The sequence below is a fragment of the Anas platyrhynchos genome, chromosome 18, assembly GCF_047663525.1.
Source record: "Anas platyrhynchos isolate ZD024472 breed Pekin duck chromosome 18, IASCAAS_PekinDuck_T2T, whole genome shotgun sequence".
NCBI lineage: Eukaryota > Metazoa > Chordata > Aves > Anseriformes > Anatidae > Anas > Anas platyrhynchos.
This window is the reverse complement of record NC_092604.1, coordinates 12073426-12099167: the sequence shown is the minus strand read 5'-3', so window position 1 is coordinate 12099167 and position 25742 is coordinate 12073426. Positions and strand designations below refer to the sequence as shown.

General features: G+C 43.5%; 2 protein-coding genes and 1 long non-coding RNA gene across 4 annotated transcripts in view; 1 reads left to right on the top strand and 2 right to left on the bottom strand.

Annotated features, from left to right (window-relative positions):
* Positions 1 to 6424: 6424 nt before the first annotated feature.
* On the bottom strand, positions 6425 to 9205 carry LOC106020186 (uncharacterized). Its single transcript, XR_011804049.1, has 4 exons — positions 9075 to 9205; positions 8570 to 8775; positions 7439 to 7773; positions 6425 to 6765 (listed from the first exon to the last, which is right to left on the bottom strand). It is a non-coding gene; the product is annotated as an uncharacterized lncRNA (long non-coding RNA).
* Positions 9206 to 9332: 127 nt separating this feature from the next.
* Positions 9333 to 25720, top strand: RAB14 (RAB14, member RAS oncogene family). Of its 2 annotated transcripts, XM_027471189.3 has the most exons (9): positions 9333 to 9521; positions 10686 to 10941; positions 17391 to 17449; positions 18726 to 18779; positions 20281 to 20458; positions 21563 to 21629; positions 22540 to 22627; positions 22956 to 22986; positions 23604 to 25720. In XM_027471189.3, the coding sequence occupies exons 2-9, from the start codon at positions 10892 to 10894 to the stop codon at positions 23779 to 23781; spliced, it is 705 nt and encodes a 234-aa protein (XP_027326990.1). In that variant the 5' UTR covers positions 9333 to 9521; positions 10686 to 10891; the 3' UTR covers positions 23782 to 25720. The 2 variants fall into 2 exon arrangements, with proteins under 2 accessions (XP_027326990.1, XP_027326991.1); XM_027471190.3 differs by lacking the exon at positions 10686 to 10941 and having other exon boundaries at positions 9334 to 9521.
* Positions 17474 to 25742, bottom strand: part of CNTRL (centriolin) — a 40795-nt gene continuing 32526 nt past the window's right edge. The window contains exon 45 of the transcript XR_011804048.1: positions 17474 to 18539. The gene's annotated coding sequence lies outside the window, so the exon portion shown is untranslated. The remainder of the gene's footprint in view (positions 18540 to 25742) is intronic.

The window sequence follows — 25742 nt, the reverse complement described above, 5'->3', positions numbered from 1 at the left end:
GCGGGCCGGTGATGGCCCAGCTCTAGACAAGGCAGAGGCTGTGCCTCCAGCCCCGACAGCACGAGGAGAGGGCGGCACGGAGCCATCTCAGGGGGAGAGGATGCACGAGGGGTGCTGGCAATGTGGGGGCAGCGCGGTGCCCTCGTGTCCCTGCTCCTCCTCTCCCTGCAGGCCGCCCGCCAGCGGCCTCCGCGCTGCTGCCAGAGGAACAAGGCGGTGCTGAGCCCGCTGAACAAAGCAGCCCTTCACGCGCTGCCATGGGAGGCTCAGTGCCCTCGGTGCCCTACGGCAAGGCAGCGAGGCTGCAGGACTTTGTTCTCCACCCAGAACTGCACCAAGAAAGTGCCTGGGCCAGGGGACAAAGCAGGAGGTGAAGGCGAAATGAGCGCCAAAGGAGTCTCCTGAAAACCTGCTCAAATTCTGCGGACTGTGGGCTCACAGAATCACAGAATTTCTAGGTTGGAAGAGACCTCAAGATCATCGAGTCCAACCTCTAACCTAACACTAACAGTCCCCACTAAACCATATCCCTAAGCTCTACATCTAAACGTCTTTTGAAGACTTCCAGGGATGGTGACTCCACCACCTCCCTGGGCAGCCCGTTCCAGTGCCTCACAACCCTTTCAGTAAAGAAATTCTTCCTAACATCTAACCTAAAACTCCCCTGGCGTAACTTTAGCCCATTCCCCCTCGTCCTGTCACCAGGCACATGGGAGAACAGGCCAACCCCCACCTCTCTACAGCCTCCTTTAATGTACTTATACATAGCAATAAGGTCACCCCTGAGCCTCCTCTTCTCCAGGCTGAACAAGCCCAGCTCCCTCAGCCGCTCCTCATAGGACTTGCTCTCCAGGCCCCTCACCAGCTTCGTCGCCCTTCTTTGGACCCGCTCAAGCACCTCGATGTCCTTCTTGTAGCGAGGGGCCCAAAACTGAACACAGTACTCGAGGTGCGGCCTCACCAGAGCCGAGTACAGGGGGAGTACAGGCTGTGTGCACATGGGGCCAATGCCACTGCAGGGTGATGCGTGGCGTGCCCCTGAACGCCCAGCTCACCTTTCACCAGCTGTACACTGCTGCAGTTCCTTCCCCTGGTTCATCCTTCTCCACGTTTCACTTGAGGGCTTGAAGCTACGCTGAGCTTCATTCTCTTCTCTGGACGTTACTGCTTTTTTCCTGGCTTTGTCCCTGTCCCATAAAAAAAATAAACCCAAGTCAGACTGATTGTTTTTTCTGTTTAGCTAGGGGTTTGCTTGTGATGTGGAAAACTTTGCACTAACTGGCAAGTATCTCGCTGTTTCTTAATATATTGCTCCAAGATCTTCTAAACGGGTTTCCTTCTGCTACACCTCCCCACCTCTCCAATTCCAGATATTGTTTTAATTATTTTATTTCTTTTATGATTTCTTGTTTGCTTTCATATACTTCATCCAAGTATCAGTTTATCCATACAAAAGAATACGTACAAGGAACTAGTGGTACAGTCCCCAAATAGATTATACAGTCATTAATCAAACATAACTCACTGATACAGTGGCTTAATGACTGCACATGCACGAGGATGTGGATTTTATGGCTCGTGTTTGGTGTCTGTCTTGCAGAGCAGACTCACCCCTCACGTGGTTGTGTTGGAACTCTAGAAAGGGACACGATCCTTAAAATCAATCTGCTGTTAACCAGTTTCTGTGAGCTATCATATGCAGTAATGCACATGAAAGCCATTGACATGTTCTCAACGGTACTCTGAAACAACTGAACTTTCTAATTTCTTGCATTTTTAAGGCAGTTTTTCCTACACACAACAAGGGAGTTGTGGAAATGACCCAGGCCAGCAGGCACACCACAGACAGCTGTTGTTTTTCTTTCTCTCTGCATCGTGTCATCAGAGAGAAGCATTGTGTGGAGACAGTGCCACCCTGGCATTGGTTTTTACAAGAACAGTTTCTATGCCATCAACAATGCCTTCACTGGAATTGCAGGGAACTGTAACAATGACAGGGTTAATGACAAAAGCCAAGTCTCCTCTGTCATCGCTGTAACTGAAGAATATCGCTGTTATCCTTTTGTTTTAGGAGAACATTATCATCTGGGATATTTTAGAAAGACAGAAAACTATCTGCCATTTTGATTGTGCTATCTAGCAGAACTGTGCACAGCCAGGCAGTACTGAGCCTCTCATTAAATCAGGAACATACGTTACAAAGTGGTCCGCACGGTCACACACATCCTCTTTTCATAACTCGAGTTATCTACTCGATGCTCTGCGCCATGTCCACATCAAGCAGAGGTATATTTAGGGCTACAAAAGGTGCTAATTAGTTCATTAGTGCTACAAAGTGTGTGAAATTCTGCTTTTTTCAAAATGTGTTTTAATTCCATGTGTAAATGTTTAATCATGTTTTTAATTAAAAATAGACATAATGCATAATATGAATTGCATTTATGCCATAACCATTACACAGCTAAAGCAGAAGTTCTTGAACTGTCAGTCAAATATGATCAGCATAAAATAATTCAACTTTTACAAAATGCTGTTCAATTTACTTACTTATTTTGAAAAAATTATATATATATTGTAATGTTTCCATGGAAATTTTAGGTCCCAGTTGCCACAACAAACATATTCAATTGCAAATGCAACTACTGCTGGGTTGTTGACCGTATCAAAAAGTAATCTTGGAGTACTTAAACAGTTGAGATTGTTGCCTTACAGGAAGAGACCTCTCTCACTGCAGAGCCAGTGAGATGTGGGATTTTATCCATAGCAGAATCAAGATAGCATACTGATGTCAGGAAGAGCCTCAGGATTCGCCCCAACAGAAGGGCAGATACTTTGTGAGACAAATGATTGTTGGGTGTCCAGTCCATGTTCTGTACCTGCAATCTACTACATAATTGTCCTTCATCCGTTTGAAATTGGCGCACAAATATCTAAAGGTATTTGCTACTAGCTGCAAACATTGCTTTCTATTCTTGAGAAGCTCCGCATGGATCTAATCTTGATTTGTGCAAGACAATTGACTCACACATTGTTTCGCCACTTTTAAGATTTGGCCTAAAGTACGTTGTCATATCGACCAGGAAAACCACACAACTTGCATGTCTCTGAAATCAAATGTTAAGCTAAAGGAGAAGTAAACCAGACATCAGAGTTCAAATGTGATCTCCTAAATAAGTCAAAGGCAGTGCAGCTCAGCTTTGTTTTCAGGATAAAAGGAGTCACACTGAGCTCTGGCACTGTCAGCTGGAGCCGCTGCTGTATGTGCTTGAAAGTTAGTGTTGAATGAAAGGTGGGCAAAGGGATACATTTCCATTTCATACTTCCATTCACTGCCTTCAGTGATGTACAACTTCAGCAGAGAGAATCTGGCTGATTTGTATCTACTTAACACCAGAATTACTGTTGGCACAAATATTCTTGTACTGTTATCAAACTTAACTTGAAGTTTTGAGATTGTGTATGTGCAAATTAAAAAAAAAAAAAAAATGATTTGGGACTACCTATTTTCCAAGAGATGAAGGAACTAAAAAAAGATAAAGGAGGAAGTTAAAAAAAAAAAAAAAAAAAAAGACCACAAACACATTTCTACAGACACCACAAAGCTGAAATGGTAAGATATGAAAGAAGAACCTAGAATCGTAAAATACAAGAAAGGACTGATTAGTCATTTCAGAGCAATACAGCGTTATGTGATCAACTCTCACACAAGTATTATATAGCAGAATAGTTCCTGAAATATCCCTTGCTGCTTCTTCTTTCTGTACTTGCCTATGTAAACTTGAACACGGCCAGAAAAAGAAGCTGGGGTTTAAGGGCAGAAGAAAGACAGAGAAACCACATCTAAAGAAACATATGTTACTTTAGCTGCTATTTTATTGGCTGTATTTGTGATGTGAGAGTTTAAATTCTCACCATCTGGTCATTGCTACTTCTGGATAACTTAGATTTTCCTAACTATTGCTAACTGCTGCTTTCATGTTGTCCTATAAATGCCAGCTGTGTTTTCTTTCTTTTTTGTTTGTTTGTTTGTTTTGTTTTTGTTTCGTTTTTCCTTTAGTTGTGGTTTATGGATCATTTTTATTATTTTTTTTTTCTACCGTACAAAGTAGTATTTCTTGTAGGTTAAGCAAACTTGTGTTAGTAATTCCACTATCAAGAACCTGTGTTATGACTTCACGGCAGCTGTTGTGACTGCAGATAAGGAACTAGTGACCAATTGCTTGACATTTCCTCTTAGTCTAAATTGCCGAGCTTTTATTCCATGCACAATATTCCAGCCCCTGTTTTTTCCATGCGTACAGAACACTGGAGGCCTACTTCTGTCATTTCAAAGTCTGCCTATTTTTCCATGTTGCTGTTTTCTGCATTTCTATGTTGTTGCTGCCTCTTAATGTTTCTGGGGGCTGGTGAGCGGATGAAAACTTCCCAGTTGCAAAGGAAAGGCCAGTGCTCACCAGTTTCATGGAGCCCTGCTGTTACTTGTGTGCATGTGCAAGCTGAGCACTCCAGGAACTGTAGCTCTAGAGATCCAGGAAGTAATGGCATAAATTCACCACCTCACAGGGGCGTTAGAAGATCTCAACTGCAGACTTTTTTTTTCTTTCTATTTTATCTGTGAAAATCTAATTGAACAAAGAAACTAAGAATTGTCTGAGATGCAACGATACCTGTTTAAAGCAATGGTCCCACTGAAGTGGGAGCATACTTATGATTTGAACAAGCAGAAAAAAGCCTGGCTTCGATTTCCATCTCTTTGGTATAGTTGTGTTGTAGGGCAGGGCCCTCAGTCAAATTCTTTTTCAGTTTCTATATTTGTAGTATGGGGATTATAATACCTTCCTTCATAGGAATGCTGTGAATTACATTTTGTTTTGAAAGCACTTACTCAGAATTATATAACAATTAAACCTATTAGTGGTGAAACTGTTAATCATAGTGTGAGAGGGAGATCCCGTACAGTTTATTATATCTAAGGTAGAGAATTTTGAAAATATAATAAGTAATGTTACATTTTCAGAGAGTGTCTAGAACAACAGTAGGAAAAGAACCTAATGTTGGGTTAAAATAATATATTGCTGACAGTTTTTACCAGGAGGGATATAATATTCAGAGAAGCTTTGCAGAAGAAATCACTTTTTGGAGTATTTTAAAACAGCACATTGCAAAGGGAACACAAAGCATTTCTCTTAGGAACAGCAATAAAGCAGATATTACAGTTCCCTTCTGCTCTGAAAACATTGTAAGTGTTCTTCATTTTTCATTATCCGTTGGTCCTCGGGCTGAGCTGTGTCACGAGGGACAGCCAGAGTCCTGAAGAACGGTACGGTGACTTTTTTCCTCCAGTCTCAGAAATATGCATGCTAAGTAAGCTGCACCTTCAGTTATTAAAGACCATGGATGTCTGCGTTTCCTGGGGCCAACTTTAAGAATCAAGAGCTCTGTTTTGCTCCCAGTGACTCTGGGGATAGCAGAGTGATGCTGAGGTTGCTGACAACTCATCTTGTTCAAGGATTGAGCAGGCTGTGGGGGAATCAAAACTTCCTGGCCTGGAGATGGCTCTGACCAAGTAGAATGGTTAAAGCAAGCCTTCTCACTGCTCTCCTCAGTATAAAGAAAGTGGAGTAAGAAATGACTGTAACTTTCTGCACAGTTCAGTTCCACATTCTTCACAAATGTTAACATGTAATTTAATCATTACTTTAAAAGTATTTAAACAAGGATACAATCTGAAACAAGGAAGCAGATATTATAGATTATTGTATATAATTTGAAAAGAGCAGAATCCACAAACCTATCAGCCGTATTAACTCTGAGTCTTTACTTTTTCCTGGGGTTTGTGGTAAAAAAAAATAAATCCAAGAGCAATGCTTATGTGACCAGAAAATTTGGATGCTGTTCTTTCTTGACAGAAACTTCAGAAAGAGTCACGTAGAAATGGATCTCCAAGAGCAGGCTGTATTGACCTAGCAGAAATCCACAAAGAAGGGTGGGACGATATGCAGTATTTCATCTCCAGCAATTTGGTATTGCTACCAATTTAGTGGGTTTTAATTACTGTTGTTAGGTTCTGCCCAGATGTTCAGAATGAATGAGCTGAAGTCAGCCTTTTCTCAATAACTGTTGTTGAAAAACTGCTGCAAGCTTTCAAGCACTCACAAGAAAAAAAGAATCAAAGAAGAAATATAGACGCTATTATCCAGTCTTCTGTCTTGCTTCCATCTTTTGTGCGCTTTAAACTTTAGAGGAGTATTTGATAAAAACAAACAAAATGATTCAAAACCAGACCCTTTAAAGCAAATCTGTATTGCCTCTTAGCTCATCTGACAAATGATGACAGTTATATATAAAATGCGTGTGAGAGTAAATCACTGAAATTTGAGTTTCAGATGAAAAAATACCATTTTGGTTAGATAACGGCTTCTAATCTTCTTTGTTGCGAATAAGAAATAACAATAATTATATTCCAAAACTGCTTTTCATTCTGTTCAGGATTAAAGTATGTTCTCCACAACCCAGTCCTCAGATTAAAGTGATTTGGAGAGTTGTTGCCTTAATCCTGAAGACATTCTGTGGCCACTGGAGGGGAGAAGTGCTTGTCCTGTTAGTCACAGAGGAGGTGCAATGCCCTCCTGCTTTAGGCAAGCAGTTCTGGACCAGGTGATGGTGTTGTTCAGCTCTACAGGAAAGCCCAGGGCACTCTGTGGTAACTTCATGCACTTTTGATGTCTGCAGAGTGAAAAGGGCCAGGACTGCTTGGAATTTTCACTGGAAAAGAAGATAGAAGGCAAGGCAGCTCCTTGTACTCTTTGCAGGCTGTGAAAGCTGTCATCCCTCCCAGGGCATCACCGATAACACTACGTGTCATGACTTGCATCTCGTGAAAACATGAAAGCCAACACTGTTCAACTAACTACCAAGATGGAACGTTAAATAAAAACTGTGGATTTTTGTGTGGTATTTTAAACAGTCGTAATTTTAAAACCTCTTAAGGAAATGTTATTGTCTGTGTTAATAATATTTGGGAAAATGCCAAACGCTTAAAGGAATTTTTTTTTTTTTTAAACAGAAAAACAGGCTGTAACTGGGTCAAAACTGTCAGATCATTTTCCGTTTAAAGACTCCCTCTTGTGGAAATCATTCTTACTGACCCATTTTGACCTATTTTTCTAGTAAAAGTCACTCCATGTAAGGTACTGCAAACCTTTAAAATGGCTCTGTTGCATGGTGCTGCCTATTTAAAAGTTAAGACCTTGATACTAACAGCTGTGAAAAAAAAGTTAACTGTCAGTAGTCATACAATAGTCATATACTGCCAGCAGATTTTATATGTTTCTACTGAGATCTTTTTTAGTATCATTATTCATAGTATTTTTTTTCTTGTATATATAATAGAAAAAAAAAAAAAAGCAAGTAGTTGTTTTTTGTGCATATTTTTTACCCTGGTAAGAGCCTTCTGCCCAGATGATGTGGAACTGAGAATCCCGTGCCTCCCCAGTAGGAGCTGAGTAATGTGTCAGGGAAGGGGTGATTCATAGAAAGCAGTCACTTCAGAAAACAGGGAATTCCCTCTACGTTGCTATGTTGAGAAAATGGGATTAGTAAAGGAGATGGAAAATACCCATTCTGGAAAGATATTTCCATGGGAAAGTTGATAGCAGCGACACGCTGCTTTATGTGAAGGTGCAATTTGAATCTTGGACACGGAGACACAGCAGAGGTTGATGTTTTCCATAATGTGAGACTGAAATCAAATCCTTATTATCCTCCAGTCATCTGTTAGGGGAGGAGATTACATTATTTAGATTCAGTGTCAAATATGTATGTGGGCAAGAAACACTATTAGCTCTCTTCAGTCACACTTAAGCCTTAATTAACTTTCAGTTCTAAAGTTAGTAGAATCCCTCTGCTTGCTGTAATTGCATCTGCTTGCTTTTGTGCCCTGAAGCTGAGGAGGCATCCTGCTCTGCCTCAACAGCGCGGCCAGTGCTGCGTGGCTGCCCGCTAGCAGCCCCTGCAGGAATTTCTCTGCAGAGCTGTAACTGCCTTTGGCAGGTTTAGTAGGCCCTAAGGCTTTCCAAAGACAATCTTGAAGGAGTTTAAATTAAATGCTACATAGAGAAAAAGCGAGAATCTGAAAATCAGTCTGGAACGTTATTTGTCTTGATTTCAAACGTCTGAACTCATTTAATATTAGTTGTTTCTACAATTTCTGTGTTTGTGTGCTGAAAGTCTGTGAACTGAGCTGAGCACCTGGGTAAGTTTATGGAATTGGAGATTCATAGAGCCCTTCGTAATGATACTTTTACTGCATTTCTTCATCTCCTGAGATACAGCTCTTTTAATCCTACAAGCTGCGAGATTTGCACAGCATCTTGTATTTTTAGTTCTTTAGCATTGCCTGCACTGAGTGCTTAAAGAGCACATTTAAAAATGCAAAGCTAAAATTAACAAGCTGGTTAAAGCGTTCCAGGGGACATTATAAAAGAAATGAGACAGGATATGGATTTTACAGGAATGGGAAACAGAAAAAGTGCTTTCTCAGTTCCTGCACTATTCTGTGTTTCGATACCTGGGTGCTGTGTGTTCCTGTATCTCTGCAGCTGCCACTGCCCAGCTCGTCCTGACGAACACCGGGGCTGCGGGGACCTCACCAGTGGGGCCGGTGTGTGGGAACTCTGCGACCGGACAGGAGACGTGGGCTTTGCAGCTAACGTGTGACCTACGTCGGGGTCTTTTTCTTTACAATTCATTGTTTTGGGGGCTCGGAGACGTTATCTAAGGACAGAAATTGGAAAATAACCGTGAGTTGTGCTGTCAGCCCCTGAGCGCTGAGGCGGGCACGCTCCCGGCCCGCAGCCTGCCGCCATTTTCTGCCTGCCGGGGGCTGCCCGGGACCGCATCTTTTCCCCTCAAAAAAAACATAAATTCCCCTCATTCCCCGTGCGGGCCTCACAGACGATCCCAACCGAGCAAGACGCTGCCCTGCAGGCGGGCCCCGCGTGCCCCTCGTTAATTTTTCCCCTCATTAACTCTCCGCATCCGGGGGGGCTCCCGGCCCCTCCCCCTCTCCTCACCTGAGGCGGCGGCGGCGCAGCCTGAGGCGAGGCCCCGCCCCCCGCCCCGCCCGGCCCCGCCCCTCGGCGCGCTCCCGGCGCAGGGCAGGGACTGAGGCGCAGGCGCGGGCACGGGCGCGCGGCCGCCTCGCGCTTTTCCCGCCCCGCCCCCGGCGCGCTCCGCCATTGGCTGGGCCGCGGCCTCTCGCGCCCCGCTTTGTGCAGCCCGTCGAGAGTGGGAGGGGAAACCCCGTGCGCGCCGCGCCGCCATCTTGGGCCCGGGCGGGGATGGGGGCGCAGCGGAGCCGCCGGAGCTGAGCCTGAGGCAGCGGCGGCCGCAGGCGGGGACCCGCGGGGAGCCACAGCCGCACGGAGCCGCGCCGAGCAGGGCCGAGCCGGGCCGCCCGCCGCCCCACAGCCCGAAGCCGAGCGCCTCAGCGCCCAGCGGGAGGGGGGCTCCGCGGCCAGGTACTGAGGGGTCGGGGGGGGGCCGCGCCGCCGCCGCCCGTGCGAGGCTCCGTGAGGTGGCGGCGAGGCCCTGCAGGCCGCGGAGGGGCGGTGGCGCCTACTGTTCCTCCTCCTCCTTCTCCTCACGCACCGGGGTAGGCCCCGAGAGGCCGTCAGGGCCCCGCGGGGTGAGGCTGGCCCGGCAGGAGCAGGCCGCTGCTGGGCACCGCCTGTGGGCCTCGGCTGTGAGGGGCTCCGGCCCTGGGGTTTGGTGGAAAAACAGCGGCGGGGGGGTGGGAGCCGCGCTGCTGCCCTCTGAGGGGTGACAGGAGCGTTCCCCGCTCGGCCTCCGTTTCCTTTTGTCAGCGCTGCTCCTGCCCAGGCAAGTTACTTTGTCACCTGGGTGCCCGGTGCCTGCTTGCACCGCATCCTTGAGGGTTCAGTGACATCTCCGCACGGTTTTGGCTTGAATTAAAATTATCCTGTGTTCTCCTTGTGGTAAGGCCAGGGAAAATAAAGTGTTTGCTTTGGGGATTTCTCAGGCCATGGCTGTATTGCTTTGGGGGAGGTTACATGGTGTGAGCTCTCTAGGCCTTTGAAGCATTGTGGCTCTTGGTTTTCAAATATAAAACCATGCCTTGGTGCATACTGTCGGTGCTTTGTATCCCACATCACTTCAAACCCCATGAAGGAAGTCTTAACTCTTAAAGTTACTGGATGTTGTGATACGGGATGTGTGCTGTGGGGTCTTTCTGTTGTGATTTTGATTGAGGGCCTCTTGTGCTGGGGCATTGCTTGGGAATGGGAAGAAGATCCCAGCCCTGGGGGACTTATTAAGCCCCATGGTGTTTAGGTACTATGATTTAACGAGGAATTTAGTGGTTTTCTGTAGGGATTTAAACAAGTCATAAATCTGAACTGAAGGAAGAACCTCCTGTTTTTACTTTTTTTTTTTTTTTTTTAAAGAAAAAGTTACTGTAAAGAACAGTAGTCTAAAAGCAAACCTGTTCTACTGGAGGTACCAGGATTCAAAATGTAAATTGGACCTTTAAAGTCACTTGCTTACCTTATGCATCCAGTGGAACCTAATTATGATTCTTTCTTGCTTTTTTGCTGTATCTTACTGGAACAAAGGAGGTAGACCTTAATTTTGTTCTAAAACCTTATTTTATTTTTCCCTCTAAGGTGATGACTCCAAACAGTTGCATGTTGTTCTGATTTCTGAGACTGAGAACAGAACTCCTCTGGTTTTTGTGTATACAGTCCCTAAGCTTATCTGATATCTCTGGAACTTCGTTCCTCTGCTGCCAGGACAGACACGTGGTACAGGTTAGACTCTTATAGGAAGAGGAAACTAGGATAAATGAAGATATACAAATGGATAAACAACCATGGCTAAGAGAATGGACATCGGAGAAAGTGCTCTTACTGATGAGGACAGGTATGCGATATTTAATTTAGCTGCAGTGCTAGGGTGTGGTTAGCAAGAAATGATGTGTGCGCATGTGAATGCAGGAAGCTTAGGAAATAAAATGGCAGAACTTGATAGGGTGTGAAACCATTTATAGGATAGCCAATACGGTCTGTGTGCAGCCAGACAGCTGCTGAGCAATGAGTGAAGATGGCGTGAAACCTTGACTTTATTGTAAATCAAGGCTAAGGCTCTCTAAAAAGGAAGAATGTAAAACCTGTGAATTCTTTAGAAGTACTCAGTAGACCTCAGGCTGAGGTAGCGTGTTTCACATGATGAAAGAATATAGCAAATACATTTATTCCAAAAACAGCTTGAAAGAAGGCTCTGCATAGCAGCAAGCTCATTAGTCTGAGCCCCGAACATGCAGGCCTTGTGCATTTTCAAAAAGAACTGGACATGGAAGTAATAAGGAAATACAAAATGATTTTCAAAAGCAGTTCATAAGATGCTTGCTGGGCTGCTATCACTGGAGATCAGTTCAGCCAGATTTACTTGTGCTTGGCTTTATCAGATGCTTGCTGAAGTCCAATCAGGGTAACTAGAGAGGATGACTCTGGAAGAACGAGTAAGAAACTGGCCAGCAGGAAGCAATCCTGTGAAAGAGAAAGTGTTGGGCTGCTAACAGCCTGCTCACAGGACTCCTCGGGGATCAGTCTCAGAAGAAGGTGGGATTTTCAGTAACAAGCATACTAAAACCCCAGTAGAGGAGGGGGTGGAAAACAACAGGGTTGCTGGGGGGGCATTCTCTTAAAGAGGGCTGAGATGTTTATATGTTAAGGAAGACCTAAATCTCCTTGGTGCATGGAGGTGATAGAACCACAATGAAATGTTGACAGTACCTCGGGGCTTGCTACGGACTCAGGAGGAATTCACCAATTGGGTGTATTTGATAACAAAACTGTTATTACCTTGCAGTGTAGTATGTCGTTACAGGAGATGACAATTGATGCTATTATAGACTGTGTTTCCAGCAGCCCTCTAAAGGTACCAGTTAGACTGCGTTGTTTGGTGTATTTGACAAAAGTCTTTATCGGGAACAGTAAAATAATGAGTTGAAACAATTCTGCCTCTCACTAGATTTCCCTCCCTCCCCTCTGCCCACTTGTATTGATCTCTTCTCAGTGTTCATTGTGAATTAATGTCAGAGTAAACATGCAGGGAAAAGAAGGGAGATTATGCACTGGGGAAGCTCGTGACTACCTGTTAGTTTTGTGTAGAGATCTAGAATCTGTTCTAAATAATAGTGGTTGCACACAGTTCCCCTTATGACTAATATTTTTTCCAAATGTAAAAAGATGATAGCTTTTTTTTTTAAGTTGTTTCTGTTTTTGGATATGATACAGTGGCATCCTCTTTTATAGAGGGAAACTGAACTGCCCTCTGAGTTTCTCTTCTGCAGCATATCCCTGAGGAACGACCAAAAGAACACCTGGATGGCCAGATGATATTAAAAAAACACACAAAACTTCAGACTAACTAAACTGTGGTCATCTGGCTGCAGGGCGGTATGTTTTGAAGGAGAACCTGTAATACTCAGACTGTCCTGAGCTGGAAGCTGACACCTCTGCAGACAGCTATCGCTTCTGTGTGGGTTGACCAGCTAATGGATTCAGCACATGCAGTGTCTAATAAAACCTGCGATTACAGGTTCTCGTCTCTTCTAATAACACACTGTTTCTTGCTCAGCATAATGCTATGAAAATTCTCCATGCAAATGACATCCAGTGAAGACTTGAAATGGGCTATGTCCTTGAGCTAAGCTCTGAGGAACTGCATGGCTCTCATGGAAGCTGCTGTGGCTGTAATTAGCAGCAGCTGGGTGCATCTGAGATTGGTGGTAGTGCACCTAGAAGCACCTTGTTTCAGTTCATATGGGTGGGTGCTTGTACTTAGAATAAGGCGTTAGTGAGATTGCAAAATGCTGGCGTAGTGCTTGGTTAGAGGAAGAAATATAGGTGTTGCTAGTGTCTTAGTAAGGTCACCTTCCCTTGTTTTTAAGCAAAAAAAGATATACAGAAAATGGATCGTGGTGACACTGTTTTAAAAAAATAAATAAATCTATTCCTAACTGCAATGCAGGAATTAATTGGAGAGGTTTTGAAGCTAGCAAAACCGTGTGTAGAGTAAAACGTGATCCTCTGGCTTGTTGCTGTTCTGAAATAATGCTCTGAGCTCTGGGGAAGCTTCACCTCTGAAAAGCAGCCAGGGCTTGGTCTGAGTTGGCAGACTTTCTTGGAAGAAAGATGGAAGGCAGACCAACCCTCCAGCCCCAACCTCTGCTTTCTGGTACAAGTAAGCCTGGGGTTGGTTAACCCTGGTACCGTGCTGTGTAACAGCAGCAGTGGCTGCAGGTAAGTTGGGTGCCAGTCCTGTGGCTCTTCCTACCAGCACGGCCGCTCCCTGCTCCCACCCCTCAGAGGACAGCTCCAAACCCCTCTATTGGGAACGGAGAGATTGCAAGCATCTGAAGGGCTGTGAAGTGGGAGTGGAGCACCAGTTCCTACAGATGGCTGAAGCAATCAACAATATTAATTAACCCTTAGTATTAATATGTAGCTAATGTTCTGTAGTTACGGAATTCTGTCGTGCTCCAGCCTTGTCTGGGCTTCCTTCCCCATCTGTGGGAAATGCTGAGCTTGTAAGCTTTAAGGCTGAATTTTTCCTGTGTCTTCTGCGTGTTGTCACACTTCAGCCCCTTCATCAGAGAACATTTCAGGTCCACCTTCATTTTTAGACCTTGAATATGTTACAGCAGGGGTTGTTGTGTGTGTCTACCTAGTGAAGTAACGGGGTGATGTAAAATCGTGAAAAGCTTGAAATGTGTTACTACTAGCAAGGTTCTGTCCCGTTAAGGAGATTAAAATGCTGTTAGCTGCAAGGTGGAATAGTTTAATCCCAGATGATTTACTTAATGTCTATAACTCTCACTTAATATTTTCATTTCTGCTGCATGATTCATCTTTAAACAGAGGGGGAAAAAAGGGATGTCAATTTTATTCCATGATTTCAGTGTAGTTTGGATTCCTGCTTATCCTCATTGGAATTTGAATGTTAAAAGCCTTTTTAAAGAGGCCATCTGTTCCTCGGGAAAGATTCCTGACCTTAGTATTAATTTGGAGCATTTCAGCATCTTTTCTGTAGCATGACCCTTGGAATAGATTTACCAAAGCATTGCTTTATTGCTCAGTTTAACTCCAGAAACTGTTTAAACTTCGTATGCATCTCTGCAAGCTTTCAATACATCTGTCATACACAGTAACTTCTCCCTGAACTATGGGGGACTTGAGAGAACCTCCAGGCTCGTGGCTTCAGTGCATCTCAGTATTGCTGCTAATCACTTCAAGCTGTGGAAACAGCATGTTAGCTCAGCACCCAGTGGGGTCTGTGGTGCATCTCCCCTCCACAAGGAGCCTAACATCACTCTCAGAATGAGGGTAAAGTTCTTGCAGTGAATGTGGCTTGAAGTCAGCTAGGAAATGGGTGGGAAGGGGTAACTGACTTTGTTGCCAAGCACAGAACTTGGTTTTCTAGCTTTCACTTTGAAGTGGGAACTGATTTTGATGCATATGTTGCAAAGCAGTGACAGTTTCTTTTATACAGAAATAGCTTAGTTACAGAATTCGTTACTTAAAGACTGTAACAAAAACTGACACACCTCAGCAAGCAAAGAGTCCAGTAAACAACCATGTATTTGTCAGTAAAGATTCCAGTTAGAGACCTGTTTCAGGTTGTGATACAGCTTGCACAGGGGTCCTGGTTTGTCCACTCTTAAAAAAAAAAAAAAGTCTTCCCCCACCTTCCAGCAGTGCTTTTTGAATGCTTGGGTAGTGAGACATGTGCCCTGCACTTGCTACATACTGTCTTACTGTGAAGTCAGGTGTTCAAAACCACTAACCTTGGAGTATTCCTGAGTACTTAGCATTCCTTAGCCAACTGGGATTGTGAGGGAAGAGGGGGCAATGGTGTTTCTGCAGGACAAGTTTAATCCCCGCATGAGCAGCTCTCTACCTCGAAACACGCAGCATTGCACTGCTGAACCCCTGTAAGTCAGCAGATGCTAGCACCTGTACGCCTCCCGTAGCTACTGCCCAGAACAATACCGCCCTTCCGACGGGATGTGTGTTAGTGCTTCTGAGCTCTTCAGCTTTCTTGCTGTGCTGTGGCTGCAACACCTACTTGCTTTGAAAAACAGTGGAGTTCACACTGTCCTCCTGAAGGGCTTGCATTGGTCTATTTAAGTTTTTTGTACTTCACGGACATACCTCCTAGTTCAGCTCTCTGCCTAAAAAATGGATCAAGACATGAATTGAGCCCTGCCAGCTGTACCTAGAAAGCAGGCGGCAAGTTAAAAGGACCTGCAGGAATGAGTGCACTGGATCAGAAGCTGCTTGCGGGCTGAAGGCTGCTGCTACTGGGACATCTTGGAGAAGAGGAGGAACACGTGAAGATGGACTCAGAAATCTTGAAGTACAGTTTGTTTCAGCAGTGTCACAGTAACTTGGATTCTAACCAGCAGTTACTTGTCAGCATTTGCCAGAGTTGGAAATAACCGGTGCCTCTGCTGAAGCTCTTACTGTAACTCTGGATCTTTCACTTCCAGGAGATATGGCACTGCAGTCGCTGCTTTGCTCTACAGCGGACAAAGGGCAGCGCGTTGTCAGTTGTGGGTGTGAATCCTTACCCAGGAGAGCAGTAAAAGCGCTCTGAGCAGCTGCTGCTCAGATTGAGACCAGGGGGTGGTGGCTGTGTGGGTTGGCTGCACGCGGCTTCCCCTTGCTGCCGTGGAGGAACTTCCTCTGAAACTCGCTCGATGGAAACAACCGGTCTTGAAACCAGTGCGGTGCTTCCTCTGGAATTGTTTTTGCCAACATGGACAAGAATTGCCCCCCAAAACAGTCTTGTGTTTGCTATCATGGATTAGGCTTGGTTTAATAGGATAGCGCATGTGTATGTTTAGGGCTGAGTGTTGATGCTTTGGTTATGGCTTGGGAGAGAAGGCCTTGAATTCCCAGATCTTGAGCAAAGCATGGAGGAAAGGTGCAGATGGTACAAACCCTTCCTACCTACCTGCTGCAGCCGTCCCTCCTCCAAGGTCTAGATAGGAGTGTTTGCTTTAAACCTCAGCTGGGCGACGCAGCGGTTGTTGGCTGTGTGCTGCAAATGAGATTTCTTGTCAGTCACCTTTCTTGTGGCTGCAGGTCGGTGCTGGGGGTTAATCTTGGCTGAGGAAACACCAGTTTGCTTTTGAAAAAGGTCCAGGCTCGTAAGCTTTCCTGTGTTTTCAGTTCTTTGCAATACTGCTTCAATTTGTCATGTGGATGATACGTGGCTGAATAGAAACCTTCCTAGGCTGAAGCCATGTTCTGTATTACAAGTACTGCTGTGCTGCTGGCTGGCTGCCATGCAGGAACAGGAAAGGAAATGGTGAATTCCTAGCAGAAATCTTCATTTGCTGAACTGATCACTCCTATAACTCTTAACTTAAAACCTGGGACAAAAGCAGGTGTTTCTCTGCAAAATGACAAAGGTGAATCTGGGCAGTACAGACTCGCAGTTGTGCTAGCTGATGTTAGCTGGCGAGTCCGTTCATGTGGCTGCAGCCAGTTCCAGTTCCTTCTACACACGAAAATTCTGGAATATTGAAAGAACTTAACCCAAATCTAACTGCAGTGCTGTCATATCCACTGTGGAACATAGACTAGTGAGTAAATCTTACAGGACTGGTAAGCTATACGATTTAAAAAAAACCAAAAGCTGCTAAGCCTTGCTGTAATGCAGTGCTGCTGTGCTAACCAAGCCACAGACGTGTGACTAACTTCCTGAACATCTGACTTGTGGCTTCTGCTGCTTTTTGGACCTGGGCATGTAGAAGTCCAGCGAAGGCTGCTGCAGCATTCCTGTGCTGTCTTAATTAGTAATTCTTACCTGTTGGAGGCAAACTGCACTGTTTCCTTTGCTTCTGCTACAAGTCTCAAGTGTGGTACTCGTTCCAAATTGCTGGTTTTGTTAATCCTCTGCAGGCTTTTCTTTTGGAGTCAGACTTTATTTTCAGTTCCCATCAGCTATTTGGTTGGTGAGTGCTGGTTTACTCAGTGACTGTGTGCAAATCAAGAAGCTCCTGGAGCTTTTCAACAGCTTGAAGATTTTCCTGATAAAGCTGAATGAGTACTAAGAGCGTGTTTCTGTTCAGAGTTCTGGCTGATAGAGGTTCAGAGCAAATGATACGGGAGTCTGGCTGGAATGGCTCTGGCACTGACTCAGTGATTGGGGAAGTACAACAACACTTGAATGTGAAAGATAGTTGGGGGAGGGAGAGGAAGGGTGTTTTTCATTGCTTGTATAAGCTAAATCTGGTGATTTGGGCTGAGTTTAGTGAATAAGTAGCGGTTCTGATCTTTTTTTTTTTTTTTTTTTAGTGCCACAATGGCAACTGCACCTTACAACTATTCCTACATCTTTAAGTACATCATTATTGGTAAGTACGAAGTGGACACATGCCTGTCGGTGCTTGTATCTGTGATCCTGCCTACAAACCCTGTGCCTGACTGTTGTTGACTTCTGTTGCGTGTTATCAGCTGTAGCATTAATTCTTCCAGTCCAACTTGTCCAGCCTCAGTCCCTCACAGATTGCCATGCTTGCCCTGAAACTGCAGCCACTGACAACGTAAAGGCAAATATTTTGTGTGCTGGTACAACTGGTGCCAAGCAGACTGGGGCAAGTACCAAAGAATACTCTGTAGAGTTCACTTTATTGCTGAGGTCCTCAGCAAATCGCTGCTCTTCTTGACATACTTCAGTGTTCTTGAACATCTTCCCTGCTAGGGCTGTGGCACTTAGCCCCTTGCACAGCACTAGAGGAAAAAAAGGTTCTAAAAACTTGTGCATGTTGTCCCTGAATCAGGCTTACATTTAGGAAAATCTATAAATGCCCTGGAAATGGGAAGAGCTTCTGTGATGGCTTCTCAGATACATGGGTTCAGGTTCGCTATAGCACTGTTACTGCCTTAAAGGTCTTACATATTTTTGGAGACAACTCAAGTGCCAACTAAAATCCCTTGCTTTAGGCTTATAAGCTCTGTTAGGCTATATTTGTGTGTTGGAAAGGTGGCTTTCACCTGCAGCTTCCTTGGCTATTTAGAGCCAGCAACTTGATTGCGTTTATTACTCTGCTGGAAGAACTGGTATTGCTGTTAATTGTTTAATTCTTAATGATCTTGCGTATGTGGCAGTGATGTGCAATCTTGTAAAGGTGTGTGAGTCGGGGTGCTGTGACAGCGTCAGCCAGTGGAAAAGTGGTACTAAAAATCTTGCTGTCTCTCACTGTGGGTGTTGTGTAAGGGGATCAGTGGAAGTGAAGCAATTTCTTGGTGTGTTCTGGTTGCCTGTCAGCATTTTCAATGTGCTTACCAGCAGCTGGAGGTGACAGGAGGAGGTCAGGCACTTGAAATGTGTGTTGCACTTCTACTTCTTGCAGGTCAGCTTGCAACCTGCTGAAACAGTTGTGAAGTCAGTAATGCAGGCGGTCTCTGTGTGTTTCTGTTTCGCCCTCGCTTGCAAACCTGCACCTGTAACCAAAATTGCAGTGTGAAAGTTGATAACTTCTACAGGCTGTAGCCAGGCATAGGATGCTGCGTACCAGACCTGAGGGAGGACTGGCTGCCTGTGTCTGTGCTCTATTTGTGTGCAGTGAACAAAATGGACTTCTTGTGACAAAGATGTGGTGTCAGCCTTAACTGTTCTTTCTGTAACAGGGGACATGGGTGTAGGAAAGTCCTGTTTGCTTCATCAGTTCACAGAAAAGAAATGTGAGTATAAATTCACAATATTTATTCAAACTGGTGTACTTTGTCCCTCTTTCCTGCCTTTCTGCTTCTGTCATGCATGAGCTTGATGCATTGTCTTTCTGAACCTAGGTTTGTTTCTAACCATATGATTGTATGCTACTTGCTCAGATTTGTTTGTTTCTGACTCCTGCAAATATGGAACAAAATGCTGATGTAGTAATAGCAGGAGTGCTGCTTCAGTCCTAACTGAGTGGTAGGAAGACCGCGTCCATTTTCATAGCTCTTCCAGGGAACTGTGATATGAAACAAAGTGAGATTTATTGTCTAAAATGTGCCTGTATTTAATATTGGTATAGCTCGAACACGGAGTTGTCGTTTTTAAAGATGATGGAATTAAAGGGGGGACAGTTCATTTTTCTTTGTTTACAGGCTTAAGTAGTATTATTCTCTGTAGTTGCTGTGACTCATGACACTGGGACTACCCTGCGTGATGGTGATTAAGGCTTACTGTGTTCCATCTCCACTATAATGTTTCCTCATGTATGCTATCACAGCAAATTAACAACTATCTTCAATTCTTCTCACCACTGTGCATTGCATAAGAGTGTGCAGTAGCTTTTGAACTCTTGACTTTCCTGTAGCTCACGCTCAGTGGATAAGTCTGTAGTTATCTGTTAATACAACGTTGGTCTTTATCTTGCACCACTCTAGATGTGGCAATGTGTGTACAAGCTGTGCTTTAAATATTCTTATTTTCCAGTAGAAAGTGGGCTCTTTTAATTAAAAATTCCAGATAACCCAGTTGTTTAGATGTTACTTTGCATATGGTTAAATTCATGAACGGGTGGTTCCGTGGTTAATTCTTGAAAAATATCAGCATTGAGTAGAACTTGTACAGCCGAACTAACGTGTCAAACACCTGTACTGCAGGACTCACTCTAGACAGCTTGAACGTGTGTTTGTCCTTTCTCAACTTTCTTGATCTCTTTAAAGAATTGAGGATTATTTTTTCTTTAAAAAATAAAAAGTGAAATTCTAATTAGAAGCCACGTTCTTGGTTTTGATTTGCCATATGATAGCTACTTGTGAAACTGGCTTTTTCCTGTGGACAGTCATGCTGTTACTCCATCTGAAACAACTTTGTTTTTCAAGTGTTAGAGGCTTTTAACTGTATCTGGGTAGTTCTTTAAAGCTATTATTTTCCTACTGGATTAAAATAGCTAACCATTCCTGCAAGGACAGGACTGAGAATCAACTGACTTGGTATCTTCCCATGTATACAGCTAAATGGTATCAGCAATAAGATTAGAGAAGGCTTCTTTTTTAACTTCCAAAAACTAAGAACAATTCAGGAAATCCTTTTATTCCTGGTTAAGCAATATGGTTTAGTTACTGTAGCTGTGAAGATCTCTTAGAGACTGAAAGTGTAGTCAGCATAACAAAACTGATGGCAGTAAGATCTCTGCAACAAGGAGACCTCATGCTGGAAGGATCTGATCTTCCCTCTTACTTTTCATAACAGTTATGGCGGACTGCCCCCACACAATTGGTGTTGAATTTGGCACAAGAATAATTGAAGTTAGTGGCCAAAAAATTAAACTACAGATCTGGGATACAGCAGGACAAGAGCGATTCAGGGCTGTCACACGAAGCTACTACAGAGGAGCAGCAGGAGCTCTCATGGTCTATGACATTACCAGGTAAGATGCTGCTGGCACTTACATTGTAGCTCTGTGTGCTATAGAAGCTATTTGGATGTTGCAACCTTCTACTTACTGTCTTCTCTGTCCTCTTGACTTCATTTAAAGGACTCTGTGTTGGGATGTTGTGCATGAAGCTTATTACATTTCTTATGTGAATACTTTTTAAGCATTTAAAAAGCTGAAAATGAAACACAGGGAATGAAGTGAACTGCTTTTCTTGGAAAACTTCACTGCCGACAAGCCCTAAGGGTCTTGCAATTTCAGGTCTTGGCTGCCTGTGTTGAAGTTGGCTAAAGAACTGGCTTTCCCCTTGGAATTACCCCTCGGTGTATGGATTTTTATCTTCCTGGTGATGGAGGGAGGCAGAGGATTCCTGCTGCTTGCCTGGCAGGAATGTTCTTAGAGTAGGCATAGGACAGAATATATTACTCCTACTGCAGTGGGCTGTGTAAACATGCTCAGTGTTCTCTCAGTACATAGGGATTGGAGGACGAGCCTGTGGAGAGGCCCCGGAGTCAGACTTCAATAAAAGGAGACCGTATAGAAGCTATCCCATTCTCCTTTCACAAATGACAATGAAAGATACTACTAAAAGAATAATTAGATGTGCAACATGAAGTACTTCTGCCTTCATGTCTCCCATCTTCCTTTGAGGCTGTTCTTGATATTCTGCAAGCACCTCTTGTTTTCACACATAGGTGTATTGCCTGTTTACTTAAATTTCAAGTAAAAAGCAAATTACCTCATGTACTGTCTGTTACCAAAGCTCTGTACTACTGTACAGGGCTCTGACAGGAAATCCTTTAGTGTTTTATACAACAGTGTGAGTGGTGTCCTTGTGAAGAGCGTAGTACTGCTACATACTGGAAGTGGGAATTGGCCTGTCTGTCTGTGTTCTGTTTGTGTTGCAAGAGTTGTTCTGTAGCTTGTTGAAATCTTGGTGCAAGTCCAAACAAGATACTGCTGTTTCTTTGTTCTTGAGGTTGGGAGAGGATTAGGTATGATGTGTTAGTGTGGGTAATGGATGCTAACTGTACTGTTGGCTCTGAAGTATTTTAAAAATTCTGTAGCTAAAACCTGTGCTCACTTGATTCTTTGCAGAAGAAGTACGTATAATCACTTAAGCAGCTGGCTGACAGATGCAAGGAATCTCACCAATCCAAATACTGTAAGTTGGACTCTACTTAGCTTGAAATCAAGGTTGATTATCTCAAAGCGAGAGTTAGAAGACTTGTGCCAAAGCATCTGGAGTGGTCACGGTGTTGTTTAGAAGAAGCTGCCTGTGCTTCTCAACTACTTAGTTCTGAGTTACCCTCATGTCCCCACCCTGCAGTACACTGGTAACTCTTCCCTTACTGCAATCGCAACAAAAGCGTGGGCTCCTGTGTAGGAAAATGATGATGGTTTCTTCCAAGAATCTTGCTCTGCTTTACTTGCTTTTTGGGGCCTATTTTCAGCAGTTGGAGACCAAAATTATCGTCACTTCTGAACAATCCTTAACTTCTGTTACTATTTCGCCTTGCCTTGTTGGTGGTAATCAAGTGAATTCGCACTCATCTTAGACTGGAATGTAAATTAAACCTCAAAAAAAGCTGTCCAGGTCTGTGGAGGGGTAGGGAGGGAAGAAGGTTCTTCTGTGTCTGTTTGACTGAACAATGAAATTGTCCTTCAGTCTTTTGTGAATAACTCTGAAATACTTTATAACCAAGCTCATGGGAAGACTCTTACTGTGGTGAAAGAACTGCCAAAGATTCTGGCTAGACTAGCAGGTGACTAAACAAAAGCAAGAAGCGTGGTTTGGAGTACAACTTCTCATGCATAAAGAGTAGGAGTACTGCTTTTTCTTATGACTACCTCATGAGAACAGATTAAAGAATTTGAAAGTGGCAGCAGGGCACTAAGCCTGACTGCATAGAGGGGGGCACTGCTAGAACAGTGTCTTCCTGAAGATGCATGGGTGTTGTAGCAGCACTTTTCTGAACACTTCATTTTTCTTCTTTTCATCTTGTAATAAAGGGGTTACTGGGGAAAAAGATAATAAGCCTTTTCTCAAACTAATTTTCTCTCTTCTCAACTAGGTGATAATCCTCATAGGAAATAAAGCAGATCTGGAAGCACAGAGAGATGTTACGTATGAAGAAGCCAAACAATTTGCTGAAGAAAATGGTGTGTCTCTTTTCTCTTGAGGTGTTACATTTCCTACAAGATAGTGATGTTAAAGTGAATCCTCACCCTTGATAGATGCAAGCTTTCACTTCCAAAGTAACGTAGTTATATGTACAAACTTCTACTGTGCCTCAGATAGCCTAGATTAATTCTAACTGTGCTTGGTTTTAGAAATCAGCTTGTGTATTGATGCCTTAACTTAGTACTAAATGATCTTTTATGATTAAAGTAGTCCCTTGCATGCAATCTGAAAGTCATAGAAGGTGACTGACTGGAGGCTATTTGAAGTGTATTATGCATTGACAGTTAAACTTCTGTTTCTGAACAGGTTTATTGTTCCTTGAAGCAAGTGCAAAAACGTAAGTTACTTCCGTCTAGAGTTAATGTATCAGATGTGATCTGTTTAGTTATAATCTCTATATTCCTCTTAAATATAGCCGTGAGGTTCAGTTGTTGTAAGGTTTTACTAGTGGAAGTACTTTTAAATTGTCTTAGTGTAAGGTAAGGGTAGCCTGACAGAACACAAGGAATAGCATCTCCAGACGTGCTAATAAATATGGTTCTGAGTGGCATGTGTTTTAATGGAACCTTTTAAACAAAAAGGTTTGACTAACAATCACTCCACTGTGTTGTAGCCTCTTTGAAACTCATTGTGTACATGTGGCTCAGTGCCTTAGCTTATTTTTGATATCCTGTGTTTTGGGATGGAGTGGTGTTCAGGGCTACTCCAAGCAGATTTACAGGCTAGGGAGTGAATTACTGTATCAGAAATTGTCCTGCAGATGAACCATTAAACTTCACGCATGTGCTTTAAGTACCGTAAGCTTTTCTTTCTTGAGAAAAGAGGAGCAGGGTAGCAACAGCTTTCACTTGGTGACCTGTCAAATCCCAGCAAGGGTGTCTAGCCAGCTGCCTCCATAGCCTGCTTTGCTGTGCTGAAGTGTAACCTAAATAACTCCCGCTGCTCTCTTCGTAGTGGAGAGAATGTTGAAGATGCATTCCTGGAGGCTGCCAAGAAAATCTACCAGAATATCCAAGATGGAAGCCTGGATCTGAATGCTGCAGAATCGGGTGTACAGCACAAACCATCGGCTCCGCAGGGGGGGCGACTAACCAGTGAACCCCAGCCCCAGAGAGAAGGCTGTGGCTGCTAGTGACCTCTGTTTCATGGCTTCATTTCTGACCTTTCACCTGTCTGTTGGGAGCAGTGCTTTTGATTGCTTCCCTGTCTTCTGTACATCTTATTGGGTTTAATTAAAACTGAAACAAGTTTAACACAATACTAAACTGCTAAACAACTTTAGATGTAATCAGGTTATCAAAGGCAAGTAGAGTAATAAAACCTCTCCTGCATGGTAAATCTAGAAGTTTTTTTTCCTTGATTGTCCTTGTGATAGTGTCACAGATACGTAATTTAAACTGAGCACTGATGCTGGACTCATGATTTTACACTTTCGCAGGGCTTTGTCTTGTACGGTTTAATTTTATGGTTCTTCAGCCTTTCTTCCCCACCTCTAACTGTGTAGAGCTGTCCATAGTAAAGGATAAGTTTTTTGCTGTGAAATGACTTCTGATGGTAGAAAGGGGCTCTGTAACGATGTGCTTGTTGAAAGAATTCCCTGTGGTGTGCATGTTGGGGGCAGGGGTGGGCTGGCACAGGAGTGTACAACTTGCACAGGGAAACAAACCATTCATTCTTGTGCTCATAGCTTTACATCATTTTTTGCCACTTTTATCCTTTACATTTGTTAACAGAACGTAAATATGTATAAAATTTGAAGGAACTGAGCTAACAGTTAAATACATCCTGTGTATATGATTTTAATGAAGAAAATGATTACTGGCATTAGAACAGTATATAAGAAAGTATCAGTTTGTACAGTATGACCTATATGTGGCCACATGCCCCCTCCGTACAGATATAGGTGTAACTGCAGTTCACTAACATAGGCTTAACTCCTCGGTGTTGACAGTGGACATTGTGCTGGGGGAACTCTAATCCCAATGCAGAAATTAACACTAGTGGAATCTGTCGTTCATCTTTGCACTGTGGTATATCTATGCCATTTTATTAATCCTGTTCTGTGCAATCAGCAGTGTGCTAACCTGCTTTCTTCTTCTGTAAGCATTTTGCATTATTGGGCTTCATTACCTGCCTTGCAATGTATACAAAGGCTGGTTCTCTTGCACACCTTATGCTTTTATACCTTTAACTTTTTCAATGGTCAGATACTGAACTGGACAGTCAAAACAACGTGCTCTCCAGGGATTTTTAGCTACTGTTGTATTTTAACAGTACCAAGTGAGGGTTCCTTTTAAGACTTGGGCTTCTTCAGAAAGAGAGTACATGCTTAACAGGGTGATACAACCCGTATTTATAAAGGGGAGACGTCAAGTGGTGACCATGCACATGTGGATTTTGTAGAACTGCATGTGGGGTTTACTATGTTGTCAGAATTAAATGTGTTGCTCTCTATGCAGTACTGTATTTTACATGCAGCTTCACTTGGAAAACATCAAATATGACTTCAAAATGGAAGGGGGTAAGTGTTTAACTGATCAAATGTCCAATCTCTAGTCTTACTGCAGTGTTTAAAATACAAAGTAGTCCTAAAATCTCTCTCTAGACACTAAAACTATACAATGTTCAGACTTGTAAGTCAACAGTGGTACCAGAGTATTGTACAGTCAATGTTAAATAAAAAGCCAAAACTGGAATGTGCAAACCATAGGATTTGGGTAACTTGTGCACTGTCCCTTTGTTTTGTCTGGTAGTCTTTTTTTTCTTAAACTAATATTCTTAAATAGATGGCTATGTTCAAATCTACAGCTAAAGTGTCCTGCTTAAACCAAGGTTGCACCACAAAGGGTTTGCCCAGGGACCATGACCTGCTGCTGATAAGAAGTTTGGAAGTAAATGTTCTAATGACTACAGCTTGTTGAGGTGCAATACCTGTATTCCCAGAATAAGTTACAGTAGGTCTTATTGTTTCTGTCACAGAAAGGATTTGTTTGGACTGCTGTACTCCTCATTTGATGTAACAATGCTATTAATCTAAATATTTGTAAATAAAGTACCTGTATCTAGATAAACCAGAGTGGTTTGTGTTACTTG

Bases quoted from the DNA above. Each gene is read 5' to 3' on its own strand.
- RAB14 (XM_027471189.3), top strand. From the start codon at position 10,892: ATGGCTAAGAGAATGGACATCGGAGAAAGTGCTCTTACTGATGAGGAC. The intron at 10,942-17,390 runs GTATGCGATATT...TTTTTTTTTTAG, and splicing joins GCTCTTACTGATGAGGACAG to TGCCACAATGGCAACTGCAC. The intron at 22,987-23,603 runs GTAAGTTACTTC...CTCTCTTCGTAG, and splicing joins CTTGAAGCAAGTGCAAAAAC to TGGAGAGAATGTTGAAGATG.